This window comes from Perca flavescens, chromosome 15 (assembly GCF_004354835.1).
Source record: "Perca flavescens isolate YP-PL-M2 chromosome 15, PFLA_1.0, whole genome shotgun sequence".
In the NCBI taxonomy this organism is placed as follows: domain Eukaryota; kingdom Metazoa; phylum Chordata; class Actinopteri; order Perciformes; family Percidae; genus Perca; species Perca flavescens.
Genome location: NC_041345.1, coordinates 16,577,358 through 16,598,617, shown reverse-complemented (window position 1 = coordinate 16,598,617; position 21,260 = coordinate 16,577,358). Strand labels below are relative to the sequence as shown.

Sequence of the window (21,260 nt, the reverse complement as noted above, 5' to 3'; positions counted from 1 at the left end):
AGGCACAATAATTTACATGTTTGTTATTCTCACAGGGGTCACATTTTCATTCCACCTGGTTTACCTCGTTTAATATTTCATTAGTAGATTTCTACTCTCATGTAAAGAAGGGATTTGTGTGTGTACTCTGCCACTACTCGTTAAGTTAACAGGCATCATCATTTTTGCACATTCTGTCTTGTGTGGAAAATAAACACCCCAACTTTGGAAAAAAAAAAAAAAATTAAATCAACAATAGAGTAAACACAAAGTTACTAGCAGGGATTATAAACATCCAGCAAATGAGCTTTCAGGGTTGTCTCTTCGCTGTCAGGAGGAGTGTGTTTTTCCTCGAACCTGTTGTTCAGGGTCTGCTGCTTTTGTGCTTATTTTCAGCCCTCAGGACAGATTATTTTTTGTTTTGATTATGGCTCTTTTGCAGTAATTTGTTCTTATCATATTTGACAACTGTTAAACGGACCAGATAAGAGTTGTGCAAATCTTTTAAGGCAAACGTGTCTAAATATGCATACACATCTGAGTTTCCACACAATGAGCTCCTGTCCATCTCACTGATTGAAATTTCAGAAGCCAAAGATGTTGCAACTTGTCCCAGGTAGGCAGAGAGAGAGAAAAATCCAGGGGACACATACCCATCCACTAAAATGTGAGAAACAGATTGCTGTTGGAAAAGTAAAGACAAATACAGCAAACACTGATGGAGTAATACTGATAATCCACTGAGAGATGAATCACAGGTTGCATTTTCACCTCCGTCCTGAAAACCAAGCCCTGCTGTCTGTTTGGAGGTCATGTGACTGGGAAAGGCGGGGAGAGGATTTGGAGGAGAAGCACAGAAAACTAAGGTGAGACCACCTCCACTACTCAAGCATTACCTTTACTCTTCAAGCAACCTGCATACCTGCTGAGCCTCTCAGCCACACGCAGCAGCTTTACCAACCAACTGGACAGATACATCTAGTGGACAACCATCACTATTTTCTATTCTAATTTTCATGGACTTTGGGATGCATTTAACCATTCCGTCAGCATCCCTGTAGGAGTCAGCCTGGCCCTTTTCAGTGGACTGACACTTAATATTGGACTACTAACAGCATGGACATGTTTGGCCCAGGGCAATTGGTATCTACTCTCCTGCCTGCAGTTTTCCATTCACCTGCAGCTCACTTTTTCCCTGCATTCCCAACCAGACTGGGCTCTCAACCTCAGATTCTGATCCCGGGGCCCTTTATCAGCTATGAATCCTTGAGGAATTATCTGCAGCCAGAGCCTTGCAAGGAAGCTTTTCTCCTGGCAACACAGGCAATCGGGATGGGGCCACTCACAGAGGGCATAGGTGAGTTCAAAATAACAGCTGTTGTGGCCAAAAAGGGGCAGAAAATACAGGACTTGTGGAGATAGTGCACAGCCAAACTGGCACAGTGTGACCACAGTCTCTAAGACAGTCAGTGAGCACCATCTGATCGCAGTGTAAATGTTTACAAAAGATTGACTAACAGCTCGTAACTAACAATCAATTATCAAGCAGTGTTAAAGTGGGCCTAATGATCGCTGTGCTAATTATCCAATCTAGAGCCATTAGTTCCTTGTCACCCGTTGGCGATTGTGTAATTGGTGCTTGTGCTGTGCTTTCCAGATGAACAGAGGCCAGTGAAGCAGCGTCGTGCACGGGCCAACTACAGCAGCTGGCAGCTGGAGGAGCTGGAGAAGGCCTTCGAGACCACCCACTACCCAGACATCTTCATGAGGGAAGCCCTGGCCCTCAGACTGGACCTCATTGAGGCCAGAGTACAGGTAATTGGTAGTACACTGAACTTCATACTCATTAAACTCCCTGTTATTAATTTTTATGTACAGTGTGCAAATAAAGCTCTTCAGCCCTAGAAACTCTTTTGCATGTCCATCAGTACCAACTAGCGCTGAGAGATAAACATTATTTAAATCCACACACATTTCTTAATTCTATTCATGATGTTAACATTTTCAACAATACCAAAAATGTGATGCTGAATTCCAGGGAGATGCATCATGTTACAGCAAAGAAATGCTGTCTGAAAAATGTATATTTCTGTCAGTATAAATACAATAAAGCTTTAAAGTATATGTTCATATTTTTTCAAGTCTGCCTTAAAATATACTCACATTTCACAAGTATATTGAAACAGTCATTAGTTTCTGTATTTGTGCCACTTGTCCGTGCTGGCCGCAAAGAGATTCCTTAATAACACGCCTACACTGTAAGAGATTTTTTTTAGTACTTGCAAAAGTGCTTTCCAAATTTCAGCTGAGACCAATATGAAGCTTCAGCAGTCAAAGTTAGTTAAGTGAAATGAACATTTTCCAAAGTTTGTCCTTTTAATGATTTTTTTCAACAACCTGAAACTCAGTTTGTGGATAAAGGTTGTTCAACTTTGAAGCTTAAATTAAATAAAGAAATGTTTTGTCATTTTGAAACTGTTACAAGTTGTTACGTTATAAATGTATTTGGTTATTTATTTATACTTGCGTATCATTTATATTTAGTATTCCTTCATTTCACTTTTCAGGTTTGGTTTCAAAACCGCCGTGCCAAGATGAGGCGGCAGCTGAAGCTGCAGGGCCAGCTCGCAGGGCCTTATGTAAAAAGAGACAATGATGAAACGTCTGAGAAAGCGAGCAGGAGTTTAAAACAGCAGACAGAAGGTTCTGACGGCGAGCACTGGGAGAGACGGCAGGAAGGAGAGAACTATCCATGGACAAAAGCGGCGGGAGCTGCGCTGAGCGTGCGCACGCAGCCTGTGACCCAGAGGTCGGGGAAGTGGGAGAGGCCGGAGGGGCCAAGCTCGGGGGGGCCAAGTTCAGAGGAGCTCCGCTCGTGCAGCATCGCCAAGCTGAGGGCCAAAGCCAGAGAGCACGAGGCCGAGATCCACAGCACTGTAAACATGTCAGGAGGCGACACACAGTCACAAACACAGGAAGATGATGCCATGCACAATGATGGATAGTTTTCCTACTTCCTGTTTGTATAGATAATAATAATAAAAAGCTATTAATACTGTAACTATTAATATGCAGGAACATACTTTACTAAACCTATCTGGGATGAGGAGCTTCACTATTTAGCTAAGCATATAATGTTATAGTCATCTTCTACATGATTTTCCAATTAAAATGATAAACAAGTACTTATCTTGTCACACTATTTTCAATTTTATCTTCATGGTATATTCCAACTAACCTCTTTGATGACATTTTCTGGACAATTTTATTTAAATATAATTTTAAAAGTTCTTTTAATACAACTGTAAAAACTCTCTGTACCCTCCCATTTTCAGTCCTTTTAGAACTGATTGATTATCTTACATGCATGTGCTGTTTATGTCTCCATATTCAGAACGCCGTTTTCAACACGTCATGCATGTGACTGAGGTTATCAACTGTGGATGAATGTATACAGGCCAGTCTTGAACAGATAACAGTGACAAATGACAAATGTTGCCATCTTATCATATCAGTCTATCAGGGAGAAGCTGAAATCTGATACAGTTACATCATTTCTAAATGATTTCACTTAAGACCAGCTAATCTGACCTCTCGGGTTACCTTCACAGACAGGCAGGATGCCTGCAGCCACACATCCTCACAGGAAACAATGGAAATAGCTGAAAAATGAAATCGTGAAAAGTGAGTCTACTGTTTATAGATGGTACATGTCTATTTTGTTTTAAACTATATGCATCAAAAACATAGCACACTTTGTTTTTCATTTTCATTGATAGTGACACAGATTCCATGAAGATATGTAAATCTAAAAAGATGAATATTTGAGGGCTTGTTTTGAAATCGTTAAACGATCAATGCATTCAAAATGATAATATCATAATTCATAATAGGTATGGCAAATAAATGGTGAATTCACAAAATGTGACAAAATGTGGTGTTTTTTTAAACATCCTTGATTTGGCTATAGCACCAAAAACACTTGTTTGGCTAAATTCAGGTCATGAAAGCCATTTTCTTTCAGTCTTAAAACTGCAGACAAAATTATTGGGAGCAATATCAGAATAAATTATTAGTAGGGCTGGGCGATATGGCCCTAAAAAATATCACAATATTTCAGGGTATATCCTTAATACTAATATTCTTGATGATATGACAAAATACTTAACAATATTTTATTATTAATTACAAGAACATATAATTACAACAAAGTAAGTGCTATAGTGTTATATGTCAGCATTAACGTTAACAGGTTGCCTTCAAATATTCAGTAAAAAAAGATCTCTGTTTTTAGTCTGTAAACAACAGTAACTCCGAATGAGATTCAGATTATGTATACAATATAAATAGTACAACAAAGTGCACATCTAAACAGATGCCAAATGAACAGGCAATTACGTCAACAAGTCAGAATATTTCCATTATCACAATATGATTTTTTTCATATCATATAATATATACTGGTCATTAGACATGTTAAACTTCACAGCAGTGAGTCTGGAAGCATTTCATAATCCCATGTGTGTGTCTTTAACTACTGCACCTGCACACAGTATTTTATATCATGCTTTACTCAGTCAAAACAAAGTACAACATCATAAAAGGTTGGATCTTCTGATAACATAGACCTATAAGAAGTTATAATAATATTAATAATAATAATAATAATATTAGATAATAGAAGTAATGGATGCTACATATGTTTGCATGTAAATGATAGTAGCATGTCTGTTTGCATGCATTGTTAATGCATTTGACCACAGGTTGGGTTAGTGGTGAGACAGTCTCTAGCAGTGAAGTGTAACACTGCCCCCTTCTGGGCATGAAGATGTCCTCAGACAGGATAGATGGACCGATAGATCAGACAAGGCAACATGCAGTATGTGTTTTCAAAATCCAACCAATGCACACATTTCAGCCACACATCTCTTATTTAGTTGTAGGGACAATAGTGAAACTTTTGAAGGCGTGTTACTCTGCTGCATTTCATGGAGACCATGTTGTTGTGACAAATAAACAATGTATGTCTTGCAGTCTAAGTTTAAACTACTTTGTCAGAGAAGCACACTGGAATATTAGAGTTATTTTGTTTTCTGTTTAGATGAAATGACTTCAAACTTTGCCACATAGCTCTGACAAACTTTACAAGTATAATTCTACTTTATGAAAGTGGCTGAGAAATCAAGTCACAAGGTTTCCCTAAAATTCGGTAGGACACAATAATATGGGCTAATTAGGGCAGAATCTGACAAATAACAATAGTTGGCCTCAATTAGGCCCCAATTAGGCCCCACACAAAGATGACTGGGGGGAAAAAATGTGTGTCATAGATTCAGTTCTGTTCTCATACTGCACACTGAACCCGATATGCTGGCTGAGAAAGAAAGCCTGGTGTTTTAATTACATACAGCATCTTCCTCCTTTACTGGGACCCCAAAAAGATGAATTTTAGGAAGCATTTGATTAAAAATGTATTTTTTAGGCTATATTAATATGGTATTTGATAGGCTACAAAAGCAGAGCAACATCCTTTCTCACAAAACAATGTCTCTTTAGTCAACTATATTCTATCAAATAAGTCTACAAGTCTATAAGTCTATGCCTCATCAGAAGTAATCTAAAAAAAACAAAATAAAATGTTAATAGGCCTACATTTGTTCCCTTCAGTCAGACTGTTAGCACTTGGATACTGCAACTTGCATTTAAAAAAAAATAAAATAAAGGAAATGGCTACTCTACATGAAAGGATTTAATGACCAGAAACAAAAAACTATAAACCATTTAAATCTGTCTTCATTTTGCCTAAAGGTCACATTTAACGGTTGTGTTTTCAATATTGGGGGCTCTCTGTGGACTCTTTAACATTTCATAGTGGCATCCTTGAATGACAAACCCATTCTTATATTGTCAGCTAGCTAAATGGAATTTTACCCTCCACACTGGGAGCTGATGCTGAATCAGACAACACAATCAGTTTTTAGCTTTTGTCAAGTTAAAAAATACATAACCATATTTGTAGCCTAGGCTATATGGTTAGACTACTAAATACCAACACTGCAATAATGTTTTGTACACTAGAATGGCATACTGTAATGATTGGTGCATTAGGTAAGGTGCATGCAGGTTAGTTAAAGTTATTGCTATGTTGATTTGGACACCTGCCAGAACTCTACATTAATTCAGTTTGCATGTTTACTTTAAAAAAAAAAAAGAAAAAAAAGTGCACCAAAAAACTATGTACCTTTCTGGCTGAGTTTAATTCAACTGTTGTTAATGATGAATCAGAAGTCGGTGTCAATTAGTGTAATGAGTGGAGGGAGAAACGCACAGCAGCAGCTTGTCCTGCTACCCAGCTCCGTCTGTCGTTCAGGTAAAAGAAGGAAACAGGACGCAGCTGCAGCGCTGCAGTTCACGGCTCAACCCCGAACAGACACAATTTGTTTTGATCTCTCTTTCCTCCGACTCCTCCACACTGGAGCCTCAGCCTGTTGCACACACTTTTGTCTGTAGGCTACTGCGCGCACAGTGTCTCTTTCGCGCTGGGAGCATGGCTGCCATCAAGGCTTTGGAGCAGTGGTGTAAAGTGCAGTGTGACGGCTACCGAGATGTAGCCATCACCAACATGACGACATCATTCAAGAACGGATTGGCTTTCTGTGCGCTTATACACAAGTACAGACCGGACCTGATGTGAGTATTTAACTTTGAAGAAGTGGTTTAAATGTAGGTTACATTCTGGATGGGTTTGGTTTAGTAGGCTACTTGTGTTGAGTCCTGAGTCAACCTGGACAAATTGCTTAAGTGTAGTTTTCTACAAGACTGTCTTTGGTACACAATTGACCTGAAAGTGATTATATTGAAATTTTATTTTGTAATTTTGACACACATTTTCCAGTGGTCGTTTTAGTTTAGTTAGTGGTGTCAGGCCTGCTGTTAAGTTTGAAATTGTATTTTTAAGGAGATCTATCATGTGTAAGAAACAATGCCTTGAAAATGTAACCATTTTGTATTAGTTTTTTTTATATTAAAATTTGAAATCCTCAGGGTCCAAGTTAGATGTTTTTCACCAGCGCCTAACTTTCTCTCTCTCTCTCTCTCTCTCTCTCTCTCTCTCTCTCTCTCTCTCTCTTTTCATTGTATTGCTCTTTTCCCAGAGACTATGACTCACTCAAAGAGGAGGATGTGTTTGAGAACAACAGACTGGTAAGATGTCAAGTTGTTTAACCTTTTGTCGCATTGTGTGGAACAGAGTTCATACTCGAGCTGCAAAATTTGATGTAGCATTAAACATCCACTTCATTAACCCCTTACACATGACCGTGCATCCAGAGATGCACACAGTGTTTGTTCTCGACTTGGCATTTATGCAGCAGATTTAGCTGTTTCAACATTTTAACAGCAGAACAGTTTCAGCAGAAACTGCATGGTAGAAAGTACATCTCGCTATCACTTTTAGGCTCCTATCAAATTTAAAGTTTCTGAATCTTTACTCAGCCTCTGTCCACTTGACCTCATTTATTTTGTTAACCCCCAAATGACCCAAACAGCACAGCGGGACCTCTCCATTATTTAGTCTTCTTCCATTTTACCAGCTTCCTCTTAGGGTTACAGACCCTGCAGAGTGCTACAGTATGCACTCTGTACGACTTCCTTGTTGTTTTGGATGATCCTGGCAGTGTCAGCAACAAACCTGAGCTCAGGGGAGAGGCTCTCCAGGCTATTCATTTTGAATGAGGCTTGCTATCCTCTGCCACTCTATCTTCATGATGACCGTTCACTTGAAGCCACTATCGTTTATTTCTTGGAGGTTATGCAAGAAGAAGAAGTTTTAACCACATTTGTGGCCACAGAATAGTGTGTTTTATCAGAATTTAGTTTGATCAACTGTTTGAGGATGCTCCCTGTACTGAAACATGAGAATGTTACAGTAATTCACACCCTTCTATATTTCATGAATAGTGTCATGTTTCTTACAGGTGGTTATTTTACGAGTTGTTTAATAAGAACTGTGTGTGTGTGTGTGTGTGTGTGTGTGTGTGTGTGACGAGCCAAACCGATCCTCAAATCTTTTGTGCTTTTCTTTTATATAAGCAGACTTGGTATTCAGTAAGGCTTTGCTTTAAATTTAATGAGCATGGCTGATCCTAAACAATGCCCTGCTATCCTGCTCCCTCCATCCCCTTTCTTATCCCTACAAGCTCACAGGAAGTGTGCTATTCATTATGCAGCCCTTTCCAAACCTCTCTGGGCTGAGCCACAGAATACTATTAGTCTATTTAAAGTAGATTGTATTGTCTGACATTTTTACGCATGCTGTAATTGTAGGAGCTGACATTACTGAAGTGAATACCATGTTTTTATATGACAAATTGTTTGGATGTGTTTACTTGGTGCATCATATACTATCATTAAATGAAGTCTTGGCAGGAGTCTAGGGCTGTTTTGTTAAACTGTAATTTTTTTTTTTCTTTCTTAAGGCTTTTCAGGTCGCAGAGGAGAAGTTGGGAATTCCAGCTTTGTTAGATGCAGAAGACATGGTGGCTTTAAGGGTCCCAGACAGGCTGAGCATTCTTACCTACGTCTCTCAGTACCACAACTACTTCAAAGGACGGCCTCCCAGTGAGAATATGGCTGGTTTAAAATTGCTTAGCCACTGTAGATATTTTTTTAGCTGCAACAATGCATATTTTCTTTAATTCAGGGCTTTTTCTTACATATTTCTTTTTCAGTTTCAAGTTGAAGTATATTGCTTCTCTCTTGTGTTATAATGTAGTGATGATAGTGTTTTTTTCTTTTTCTTTCCCTCAGTGGGAGGTGTAAAAAGGCCAGCAGAGGGCTCCAAGGAGGAGCCATCAGAGAAGAAAAATCTCCCAGTGGTTGCCAAAACCTTTGTGCCTAAAACCGCCATTGAGAATCGTTTACCTTCCACCCTCGCTGCTCAGACCTCACCTAAGTTGGCCAGAGCTGCTGTTCAGGTCAGTACTCGTGTCAGAACACATCCTCAAACATTGGAAATTATGATTGTTTACAATACATCTTTGTTGTCTTACACAATTACTTTTTAATGTATCAAATATATGAACAAGGAGGATATTTTTTTTTTTTTTTTTTTTTTTAGTGAGTTAGGTAAATGTTAATAAGGTAAGTGCAATACCTTTTTGGATAGAGCATTATCTCAGTTTTAGTTTTCTTTCACAGAAGGAAGTTCTTGCGGAAAACTCCAAAAATGGAACTCTCAATAGCAAATGTGCTGCATGCAAGAGCCATGTTCATCTGGTTCAGAGGCATTTTGTGGATGGCAAGCTCTATCACAGAAGCTGTTTCAAGTAAGACTTGAATCTATATTCACAGATACTTACCTTGTGTCATGTACTGTTATTGCATTAAAAATGTCATGCTAATAAACTTCCACCAGATGCAGTGAATGCTCCAGCGTGCTTCATTCAGGAGGCTACAAACCTGGGAAGAATCCAGACACTTTTATCTGTAACGCCCACCAGAACAGCTGCAAATCATCCCCCTCCGAAGCTCGGATCAAAAACGGACCCGCCAGTTCAGCTGGGCGATTAAATAGTGCCAGCCAGACCCAGCCGGCATCACGCCCCTCTTCTTCTGTGTTGTCAGCCCCACTGAATATTGTCCTAAAGCCAGTCAGTCCCACTCCATCTTCCCAGTCCTGGATGGCCTCAGCCCATAAGACGCAGACGGCCCGGCAGAGTTTTTTCCAGGCTGCAGCACCAGTCACAGAGGCCTCAACAGGTAACCGGAAGCCCACAGAGCCCTCAAGTGTTTTAGGAAGGCCAAAGGTCCCACTGAGTCCTGATGACGAGAAGAGCAGAGTCAGAACAACCACTGGAAAGAAATTGGCAGAGGAAAACTGCAACAATAACAACAAACTCCTGTTCACCATCCGATCAGCAGAGAGACTGTGAGTATTGCACTTTGTATACTGCACTTACAGTATTGCACTTTGATTAATAGATTCTCCCATGCAATACTTGAATATTTCTAGTCTTTCCCACATCTGTATGGTTTTGTAATGAATTTTCTTACTAACGCTGATGGTGAGGGTTTCCCCTCTCTGCAGGTTTGGAGACAAGCCAAGTTCAGCTGACAGCCGCAGTTTGAGAAAAGATAAATGCAGCCAAGGCCCAGCAGGAAACTGGGCAGGACAGCCCTCCACCAGCCAGACAAACAATAAGGAACTGCCATGTCTGAAGGCCATCAACAAAGACAACACAAGGCCAACAACTGTACACACAACTGCCAAAGGCAAGCGCTACTAAATTCCTTTTGGTTGTTCTTCATCCATTATTTGACATCTAGCCAACATCCACCCCTTACCCCTCCTCTTCTCTCTGTCTGTCTCAGAACGCATTCATAGAAAACAAAGCCCTTTTGTCATCTTTGCCCTATTTAAACAGCCAGTGCATTTAGCATGATGGCAGGTCAATGTTGCACAGTGACACTTTAATTTCTGTCTCACACTTGTAATGAGCCTTCATGGTCGAACTGTCATTCTCTTTGGATGGATGTGCATGCATGGCTGCGGCATCCTGACACTCCGTAGCTTTTCAGACAGAAACACAATTATGTTAGTTTTTAATAGAAATGGTCATCAAATTATCATCTTTTATAGAAGTCTCCCCATTGTGGAAAGTCATTTTTTTTGCCTGTTAATATGGACACCATATTTACCATGGACATTACTTCAACTTGTTTTGGAAATTAAGATTAATTACACTAATTTGGGTCTTTTTAATAAAGATGTGCAGGAGAGGATCAGTTAGTGCATTGTTTTGAGAGACTAGATAATGACACCAGTAGCTGCATTCATTATCAGCTGTTCAGGTTAGTGTTTCAAGGGAGAAGAGTCAAGGGAGTTTTTTTGTTTACTGTGTACAGAAACTTGTACTGCTTTGAAGCGCACATCATTGCTAAAGCAGATGTCAAATAAAAGTAAACGCGATAAGTTCTCCCTGGTTTGAAGTGAAGAATGATTTCAACAGTTATTTCGATGATGGATGAAGTAGTGATCATCTTTGCTTTGCCATCATGCTTTTATTCTCATAAGTTATTCACTCAACTTTTGTCTGCAGATCCAGTATGGGGACAATTGAAGCTCAAACCTGTGAAAATCGAGCAAGGTTTAAAGTAAGTATCCTCAATTATCTTTATAATAACTATTAACTCGTGACTCACTTTGGTGGAAGTGGGAAAGTCACACAGATGGACAAAAAAAACATCTTGAAAGAGTTTTCTTTGAACAACGCTTACCATTCAGCTTATTCACTCTCCAGAATGCAGAACCATCAAGCTTCGTCCATCTTTGTTAATGTTGACTGGCTCAGAGTGCAGCAGCTAGCTCTGTCCCCCATCCTAACAAGCCCCAGGGAGTGCCAAGCCTGAATCTTTCCTACTCTAACACTAGATTCTCTCATTTCTTATACCTGCTGATGATTCCTCCATTCATCACCTTTTATCATTACAAAATAAAAGGTGAGGTCTTTTCTTATATTTTTATTCTTTGTTGTTTACTATAACTGTACAATATCAATATGTGCACTACTGTGAAATCAACCATTCAGTCTGTCTACTTATTATATCTTGCTTTTCTTTAACTGATGCTTCTTGTTATTGCACTGTCCCCTTTGCTGCTGTAACACTCCAAATTTCTCCGCTGTGGGACTAATAAAGGATTGTCTTACCTTATGTTCAGCCTATATGTGTATCATATCTGTATCGGATAAATGCTGTACTTTTACACGGAGGGAATGGTGACACTTTAAAGGCTTATTTCATTGTCTTTCTTACAGACATGCTGAAGCTGAAGCCTTTACTGAGCAACATAAGCCTGGATCCATGTCCGCGACTTCCTCTAATGTCCCCATCAGTGTAACAAGGTCTCCCATGGCTCCAACACCTGCAGTACCTCCTGTTAGTTTTGCTCTGTTTGATCCTGAACACTTTAGGGTAGTCTCTCCCCAGAAACCTCAGCTTGGTTCTGGAAACCTTGGTGAGTCCCTTCTGTTAGTTATAATAAGAGACTTTGAGAGAATACGAGAATGTGTCTACTAGTAGAGTAAACAAAATCCAGGTGATAATTATATGTATCTGTAAGGGCTGCACGATATGAGAAAGATATGCGATAACGTTGTTAAATATCACGCTAATGATATCCGATATTAAAGTGTACTCGGTTCTGCTATTCTCCTGCTTTCAGTATTCTGCTAAAATAAAACAAATGGCATGTTGAATTTAAAAAAACAAAAAAATTATAATTTCCAACATTATTTCATTGAACATTGAATTGAACATTAAAACACCAATACAAAAGTGACATTTTAAAGTGTAGTTTTCTACCGATACGCTTTCAACTAACTCAAAAAAATTGCAATAACGATAAAAAAAAAAAAAGAAGATATATTGTACAGCCCTAGTATCTGTTTCATCACTATGAGCAGCCCCTTTCATGTTGTTTCCACATCATCATAAGATGCATTGTTATTATAAAAATATTGATTACGGCAGCTTTAAGCATAAAGTTAACCATGTTCACCATCTTGATTTAGCTTGTTAGTATATGCTAACATATGCTAATTTGCGCTAAACAGAAAGTACAGTTAAGACTGAGAATGTCTTAAGTATCTTGCAAGTAATAAGTCATAATCCAAAGTATTGGACAATTAAAATTATGATGACCTGATTCTGGCGCTAGGGGAAAAGTCAGAAGATCATCACCAAAGTGATTTCAATCCATCTTGAGAGGGAAATTAATGTCTGTACACAATTTCATGGCATTTCAGACAAAACTACAAATGCCAAACTCATGGTGGCGCTAGAGGAAAAGTCACCCTCTGGGGACCATGAATGGTTATCCATCCAAAATTGTTGAGATATGTCAGTCTGGACCTATGTGGTGGACAGATTGACATGGCTGAAAATTCACAAGAATGCTGCCCTGTGTCTTAAGATTCTTGTAGATTGTTTTTTCTGTTTTAAGCAGAAACCAGCAAAAGGCATTAGCAGGTTGAACTCTGCAGATCTACAGCATGTAAACCTTGTTGTCCTCATTTTAGGTTTTAAACATGGGAGTCACTCGCCTGTGAAATCCCCACCCAGACAGCCAGCTGTGGAATCTATTAGCTCTTCGATGACTGCTCCAGCCAATCATGGAAATCCGCCAGGTTGGTTCCCAGCTTTTTTTTTTTAAATGTCATCATCAAAGGCACACACACATGGCCTTAGCCATCTTGTTGATTTCATGAGCAGTCTTTTTCACTGAAAATAAATCAGGTGAAGTCATATGTGACAATGCTTTTCTGAAAAGCTGCCATGAAAGGACTATCTAATCCTATTTTATCTACCTCTTAGGTGCTAAAAAGGGAAAGTATTTGTCACCCCCCAACGCCTCCAGAACTGAAATGAGGTCACCCTCTGTAAGTTCCCTCCATTAAGTCTCTTAAGAGATTAATTAACAGCTCTACAAATATGCTTTCATTATATTCCCAGTAAAAAATGGACGACCTTCTTTACGTTTAAGTGGCCAAAGTCGGAATTTTCAAATTAAAGTTATCTATACTTATAAATACTGTGACTCTTCAGGTTCTTTTGTTTTTATATCAGGTGAAGTCTTATCATGTTCCAGTGGAGCAGATTGAGAGGGACCTGAATGATATTGAGACAAACGTGGCTCTGTTAGAGAAGGAGGGTGTGGAGCTGGAAAAGAAACTCCGCAGCTGTGAGGAAGGTACTTTGTTCCTGTCACTCTTCCTCTACAACACATTTTACCCACTTCCTTCCTTTTCCTTGTTTAGATGTGCACACAAAATTGAATGTTGACATGTCAGAAACAACAAAAACTGTGCAATTTTGGAAATATACACTTCCTCAAACTCACTTATTCTAAGGAAAAAGATGCCAATGCAATAGTCAATTTTGCTCCCTTGCAATGAATAACCTTGACACAAACTTTGGTATTTGATTGTATTTGTGCAAACTGCTGAATCCCACTGCTGCTTCAGTGAGAGCATCTCTGGTGCAGAGTTGTGTCCTGGTTGCTTCACACAGAACACACACATTCACTCGCCATCAGCTGGAGCTTGGTGTGTGTGTGTGTGTGTTTGGGGATTTACCTGCCATTTCTATTACTGTTTCTGCAGCCAAATGAGGTGAGAAGCACAGACAGCCCACAGGGATGTTGCTTCTCTTCTGAGGTAGTGGGAGTAGGGGGCCTGATTGCTTTGCTCAAGGTCAACATGACTTGGGTATAGTAATATATATTCTGGTCGATTGCATACCTTTTTTTTTTTTTTTTTTTTTTTCCTATTCGCCACCCAGGAAGCCTAAGCATGCAATCGCTTGGCCAGAATTTAACATCAATTGCACACCACCTAGGAGATCATCTATTTCTCAACTTGTCGTCGTAAAAACTAAACCCTGGCACTCATGTTCAATTCAGAATAAAATCCTGTTTGTTCTGGGGATGACAGGTTGTAGACTGTCATATCCTCAGTCTCGATCTGTCCTTATTGTTAATGTGGCTTTGGTGTGTGTTTTAATTGATTACTCACTAATTGGGATTGGCAAATATTCACTCTAAAAATCTATCGATCACCTACTCAGGTATTCCAGTCTGACTTGGTGACCCATGATTACTGCTTTAGAGACATATTTAAACATTTTAGATGTACAGTATATACTAATCACTGTCTTTGTCAAAACGTCACTGTACTTTGAGTAAAAATAAGACAAATCTGTATGCATTCCGTCTGTGTTCCGACAGTTTTGGGGATTTTTAGATGAGGAATGATATTATAGATTGGAATGTCTGGCCATTGTATTTACAGTGGGGCTGCAGCTAATGATTATTGCAACTATTGATTAATCAATTCTTTTTTTTTTACATAAAATATCAGAAAATCATGAGCAATGCTCTTAATTTCCGTAGGTGACATTCAAAATGCTTGTTTTGTGCGACCAACAGTCTAAAACCCAGAGACATTGTTTACTTTCATATTTGACAAAGAAAAGCCTCACATTTGAGAAAGTGGCTCCAGAGAATGTTTGGACTAAAGATTATTATTTATTATCAAAATAGTTGGTCATCTTATTAATGAATCATTTTAGTTTATAATTGAGTTTTTTTTTTAAGAAAATAGATTGAACCCAGTATCTATATCTGTTCTGCAGCACATGACCCTAATGTTTACATTAGGTTTAAAGGGGCTGTACCTGAAATATTGAAAAAAACTGGATGGGATTGCCTCCACACAGCTTTCACAGACTGTTCCCCAATACATGAAATACGTATTAAATAGTTTTTCACGGCCACGTGCACTAACATGCACCCGGACCGGCTATTTAAACAAAGAACAGAAGCTCAACACACACACACACACATACACGCACACACGCACACACTTACTTTAAAGTATCCGATTTAGGATTACCTACACCTAAGGTGCAGGGCTGTGTATTATTGACTGCTACAGTACCTTAAGTGAAGTGTTGACATGGCCCCAGGAGGTGAGTCACCCTCTATCTCAACAATCCTGCACCCTGCTCCATACCAGCCAAATCTTCCAAAAACCTCATTTATTATCATCATGTCATATGAAAACAAGCAGTTGATCTGGTGAACATTAAATGAGCTATGATTCTGAATGAGGATAGGCTTCTGGATTGTTATATTAAATAAAAGGATGTAAACGTTTTAAACAACCAAAATATTTAATGTGAATGAAAACAATTATTCTACAGCTTGCTCTTTAACCTCAGTCACTGCATTATGTGATTATCAGGAGAGCACAGAGCTAAAACAATATTTAAATATTGTCTGAACACTGAAATCTCTGAGCTTAATTTGTCCCTGCAGAATTTAATTCATTCACAAGTCAGAAACATTTAGTTGAGTTGCGTTAAACTGTTCAAGTTAGCCCGAGTGGATAATAAATGCTTTTTTTTATTTCTTTTTTTATTTCTAGAAGGTTTACAGGTGTTATGTATGTATGTATGTATGTATGTATGTATGTATGTATGTACACAAGATATTAGAACTTGACTTTTCTAAAAGATTATCAAGGGTCACAAATTGTATCTCAGTGTATTAATATCATTAAAAAAAAAAAAAAAAAAAAAAAAATGCTGTGTTTTTCAGAGGGGAAGGGAGACGTATTGATGGACCCACTGATGGTCGACTGGTTCAACCTGATTCAAAAGAAGCAGATGTACATTAGGAAGGAGTCCGAGCTTGTATACATGTGAGTTGTTCTGTAGCTTAAAACATTTCACAGTTTTGGTTGTAATTGATTCTATTAGTCTGTGTTTAGTCTCGCATTGCCAGACCTTCCACCACAGAGCTGCGGAGGAGGGTCTGGCTAGTCCACACAGCATTGCGGGATGGGAGAAAAACGTGCTCTGGTTAACTGGCATTTCTTTAAACCAATCGCAACCGTCATGGGCAGTGCTAAGTGCCGGATGGAGCCTTGGTGCTGCTGCAAAATAGCCTCGGGAAGGAACTTGTTTAGGTGGAACGTGTGTACGTTCAAAAGTTGTTTTAGTCGTGCAACAGAAAACTCAGATTGGACAGATAGTCTAGCTAGTAGGGGTGTGATGAGACGCTTACTCCATGAGACAAGACACATCACGAGATTGGGTTCACGAGAACGAGACGAGATTTCTCGTCGAGGTGAAAAGTTGTCTCGCGGGTGCAGTAGTTAGTAGAGAGCTGTGGTGGTGCTGTAAGTGTTTTTGCATAGTGCTCGTGTTAGCCGCGGTATACGGCATTTTTTTCTTACAATGTTTACATATTGTGTTCGTCTTGTCTGTCACTCTTTCGCCGTTTATTATTTCTGCAGGAAAACCAAAATGTTGCCACACAAATGATTTAAAACTGGCAAGGGGATCTTCAATAGTAATTTCACGCTCCATCACGCTGACATCACATCGCCTCGCGAGACAACTTTTCACCTCGACGAGAAATCTCGTCACGTTTAGTTTTGTAGAGATCTGAGAAGCAGTCAGTCCTCATAAATCCACCAGAGTTTAATATTACAACAAAAAGAAAGCGAAGGTAACAGCCATCCGGCCAAAAAGAGGGACATCTGGTGGAATTTCCGGCGGCAGCGGAGCAATCCCAGGAAGTGGAACGTCGTGGATATAGTCTGTGTTTAACTTTATGCCAAAGCCATTTTCTTTTCAATTATATAAAATAACTTCTTACCCTGAAATGTTTTTCCAATCGTTTTGTGTTTTTCCAATGAGAGAATGTTATCGTTTTTCATTATTATTCCTATACACCTTTTTATATAACGATAGAAAGAATTTCAACATATTAACTGTCAAACCATTTTGGGGTAGATGTGATTTGCATAACACATCAGGTTTACCATATGATTGCTGAATATCTCAGAGCCAGGACTCAGGAGCTGGAGCAGCAGCAGCCAGGTGTGGAGGGGGAACTTCGTAGGCTGCTGGAGAAGCCAGGTAAGAGATCACAGACTCTTTTCTCAACATCACCTCTGTCAACTTTCTTTTACCAGCACTAAAGTCTGTCAACTTGGTATAACAGATCATTTAAAGTCCAAAGAGGAGCAACAGCGGGAGAAGAAGTTGATGCAGAGACTGATGGAGATTGTGGATGGCAGAAATGCTATAGTGGAGGGTCTGGATGAAGACAGGCTGAGGTAACACGATGCATCTTACAGTATATTCAATTTTCACATTACAGGAGTGATCAGTAATGCAGAGCAGTGCTGCTTGTATAACATCTTGACATGCAAGCAGGACAGAATGCCTAACTTTTGTTTGATCAATTTCAGGGAGGTGGAGGAGGATCAGCAGCTGAATGAAATGATGCAAAATCTTGGTAAGTATTGCATGAAATCCGTTTTTCTTTTAGAACGGATTTTCCAAAATGTAATTCATTATTCTAATATACACTATTCTTTGGTGAATAGGAGTAAAGAAAGCTAAAAGTAAGAGGAAATCTTCCATCTCGAAACTGTTCAGGCGAAGAAGTAAAAGACAAGTGGAATGATCCGCAAGGCAATTCTTACTACACTTACATTATTGTCTTTGTCTACTGAATAATTATCTTTTAAAAATGTTTTAAGGTTTTTATATTCAAGTACTGCAGTACCTGGTGTGCTAATGAGAAGGCAAATGAAGAGATGTCCAATTAGGAAGCATGATAGGTCAAATTATGTGTTGTTTCTATTTGTTTCAGAATATTTCAAATTAAAGGTTTTAGTTAAAGTGTTGTTTTTGTTTAACATCCACCTTCCGTTCTCTGTTTTGTGTTATTTAAGTGAAGTGAGAATTTCTGAATAGCTTATTATTCAATATTAGCTCTTTTCACAAGAGGTGTCCTGTTTTTTTCACGTTTTTCACAGTTTATAAAGAAAAAGAAAATATTGTTTAATTACGTGGCAAATGCAGCTACGAGTTTTTCTCTTACATTGATTAGACTTCAGTGTCACAAGAAAAATGCCTTAAGTCACGGATATGTTTGTTCTGAAAATATTCGGTATATTTATTGAATGATTGGATTGAGGTATAATTAATAATTTAGCAAATCAACTCACACTGGGTCACAGAAATTGAATGTTGGGTGTTAAAAACTATACTAACTAAAAGCTATCATGATTTTCAAATTACAGAGGGGACACTGGCTGTTCCACATGCAAATAGGAATGAGAATAAATGTGTAATCCTTCAACAGTCTTGATCCAAAATGAAATTATTTCAGTATTTATTTAATAATGGATTTTAACAAATTTCCTGTAAGGATATTAGCAGGAGGAAAAAGCCTTGACAATTAAGCTTGAATGGCTGTGGAGTGTAAAATGGAGAGCCACACATGTTGAACTGCTTTGTTGCAGACTGTAGTTCCTCTCTCACACTGTACTGTAGGTGGCAGCCTGGGTATGCTGTATCACAAGGCAAGAACTTGGAAATCCAATTTGCCACCGTACGGACATTTAATTTCTTTACTAATTTTATAAATGCTGCAAAAATGTTCAGCTGTGCTGATACAATAATGTTATGTGAAAGAGGATTAGGTAGAGCAGTAGCTTATGGCCAGGGAAGGCTTATAAACTATAGGTTGTATTGAGCTTTTTATCTTCAAACCGGGTTTAATTAAACATTTACTCGTTACTAATATCTGCATCAGAAATGCTCCGCACCTGAGCCATTAAAATGTTCAAACGTCGTGTGGAGTCGCTCATGTGTGAAAATGGCATTTGCAGTGTTTGTAAGGAATGTACTGTAATGTTGCATTGTAAGTGTTACTGAATGGTATGTACTTGTACTCTATTTATAGTATTTTTAAACTTGAAATCTGTAGTCCAATAAATCCTTTTGAAGATTAGTGTGTATGAGAGGTTCAATTATTTACTCAACAGCTTCCTTTGGCACACATCTTTCTATTTCAACATATCTTTGAACTTTTTATCACTCCACTTCCCATATTACAGGCTTCACCAATGACTGTTGATTCAACGACTGCCAAGACCTAATGTTGCTTTCTGTAAGAAATCAACAATGCTGTGAATCCTTTGCATTGAAGCTCTGCAGTAATCCCAGAACTGCATCAATGTTTTTTAGGACGACATCAAGATAATTCACTGCCGTCAATATATTACAGCTACTTATAAACTACATATCCCTCATTTTGAGATGCATGAAATTGTGATCATGAACTTGGAACACATTCTTTCTAGCTGAGCAGAGTTGGGGATGATATTGGTACAAAATGCCATGCGTGATGTGGGTGACAGTCGAGACTGAATGTGTGATATTAGAGTTAATTAAAGCTTTGCGCCCCATCTACTGCAAATGCTTGCACTACTGCAATTAAGAATCAAAGGCGAGGGCTTAGTGTCAGGGGGGTGTCTAATACATGGTTTTAACAGGAATGGGACCTGATTTGCCAAGCTCCTAGCGACAAGCATTAACAACAGCCTCAAATTAGAGGGACATTAATATTCATAAGTAAAACAATTCATCCTGTGAATGTGTGATGAAATGGAATCCTCTGAGGTGAGCTCTTGTGTCCAGGCTGCCATCGTTCATTAAAATATGCCATTACCCATGAAGTGCTTAATCTCTATGAAACGGTGGTAAAATCATTTAACTACTCTGACAGAAAGGTGGAAATTTTAATATTGTTATGCACCTTTTATATTATGTTAATCCGGTAAAAACATTTTTTTAAATATGATGTAAAAAAAATACAGGTTTCTATATGTCTCATTAACTGAATTGCTTAGGCTTTCTGAATGTACAATGTATAATCTTTGCTTGTGCACATTGATATTAGCCTGTTATTCTATTAATAAGACGTGAGTGCTTTGTGATGCTTTAGGTTAGCTGTTGTGTGTGTGTGTGTGTGTGTGTGTGTGTGTGTGTGTGTGTGTGTGTGTGTGTGTGTGTGTGTGTGTGTGTGTGTGTGTGTCGTGTTATTCCAGTCCCTGCCAGAGTCTTTGCCACTAGCCTGTAATTATGATCCTCGAGGTAATTTTATCAGGCTCATTAGCTCTGATGAGTAAACGAGAAGCGTGCCTCTAATTTATTGGCCATCCAGGCTGGAGACTTAATTCTCATCAGAGAGATCATAATATTTGTATAGAGACGGATATACAGTATATGTACTCTGTTACAAAGCTCCTATACCAATACTGAGGCCGAGACTTTAGTGACTTAAAACCAGTAATTACACTTAAAACATGAAGTCTGTTTGGATAATTGGGCATGTGCTAAAATTATGTTATTTGTTATTCTGATGAGCAGGGCAACAACACATTGTCTCTTTTTGATGCATGATTTTAAATGAAAGCTATTGTTTGTGTTCTACCGAGTCTTGTGACTTTATCTTCCTGCACAAAATTAGATTCTCACACCTCTGCAAACAAAATTGCATTGTTTTGTTCCCTGTTCAATAGAGATGATCCATTTTCTGTGTCAGAGAATGTGTTAAGGGAGCGGGGTAAATATGCTCACAATTTTCAGTGTGTAGAAATTTGCATTGAGGGGAAATTATGCATGCTGGCTAGTGGAAATGAAATGTATAAAGTGCATGACTGGTAGACTTGACAAGTGCAGCTTTCATCCATCTCAAATGAATAATTTTCACTTCCCTTAAACATCCTTAATCCAACCATGTTATCAGCGGGCATGCAGGATTCTGCCAGACTTTCTCCTTAACGGCACAGCAACTTTCAACTCGCTTGAGATTCTGCACTGCAGTTGCTTACCACATGGTCTTAGGGACTCAC

The 21,260-nt window shown here is 38.8% G+C and overlaps 2 protein-coding genes across 2 annotated transcripts; both read left to right on the top strand.

Moving 5' to 3' along the window:
* Nucleotides 1-1,083: 1,083 nt before the first annotated feature.
* LOC114569452 (visual system homeobox 2) lies at nucleotides 1,084-2,984 on the top strand (the record flags this gene model as incomplete). Its single annotated transcript, XM_028599267.1, has 3 exons — nucleotides 1,084-1,336; nucleotides 1,637-1,794; nucleotides 2,547-2,984. Coding segments are annotated over 3 exons (849 nt in total), but the record flags the coding sequence as incomplete, so codon positions are not given.
* A 3,297-nt stretch (nucleotides 2,985-6,281) lies between these two features.
* On the top strand, nucleotides 6,282-19,354 carry micall2a (mical-like 2a). The gene is made up of 18 exons (XM_028599391.1): nucleotides 6,282-6,349; nucleotides 6,490-6,669; nucleotides 7,134-7,182; nucleotides 8,457-8,598; nucleotides 8,788-8,954; nucleotides 9,178-9,305; nucleotides 9,395-9,907; nucleotides 10,067-10,251; nucleotides 11,079-11,133; nucleotides 11,796-11,995; nucleotides 13,059-13,166; nucleotides 13,354-13,418; nucleotides 13,606-13,729; nucleotides 16,139-16,241; nucleotides 17,393-17,466; nucleotides 17,552-17,666; nucleotides 17,802-17,848; nucleotides 17,940-19,354. The coding sequence occupies exons 2-18, from the start codon at nucleotides 6,527-6,529 to the stop codon at nucleotides 18,017-18,019; spliced, it is 2,298 nt and encodes a 765-aa protein (XP_028455192.1). The 5' UTR covers nucleotides 6,282-6,349; nucleotides 6,490-6,526; the 3' UTR covers nucleotides 18,020-19,354.
* The last annotated feature ends 1,906 nt before the right edge of the window (nucleotides 19,355-21,260 follow it).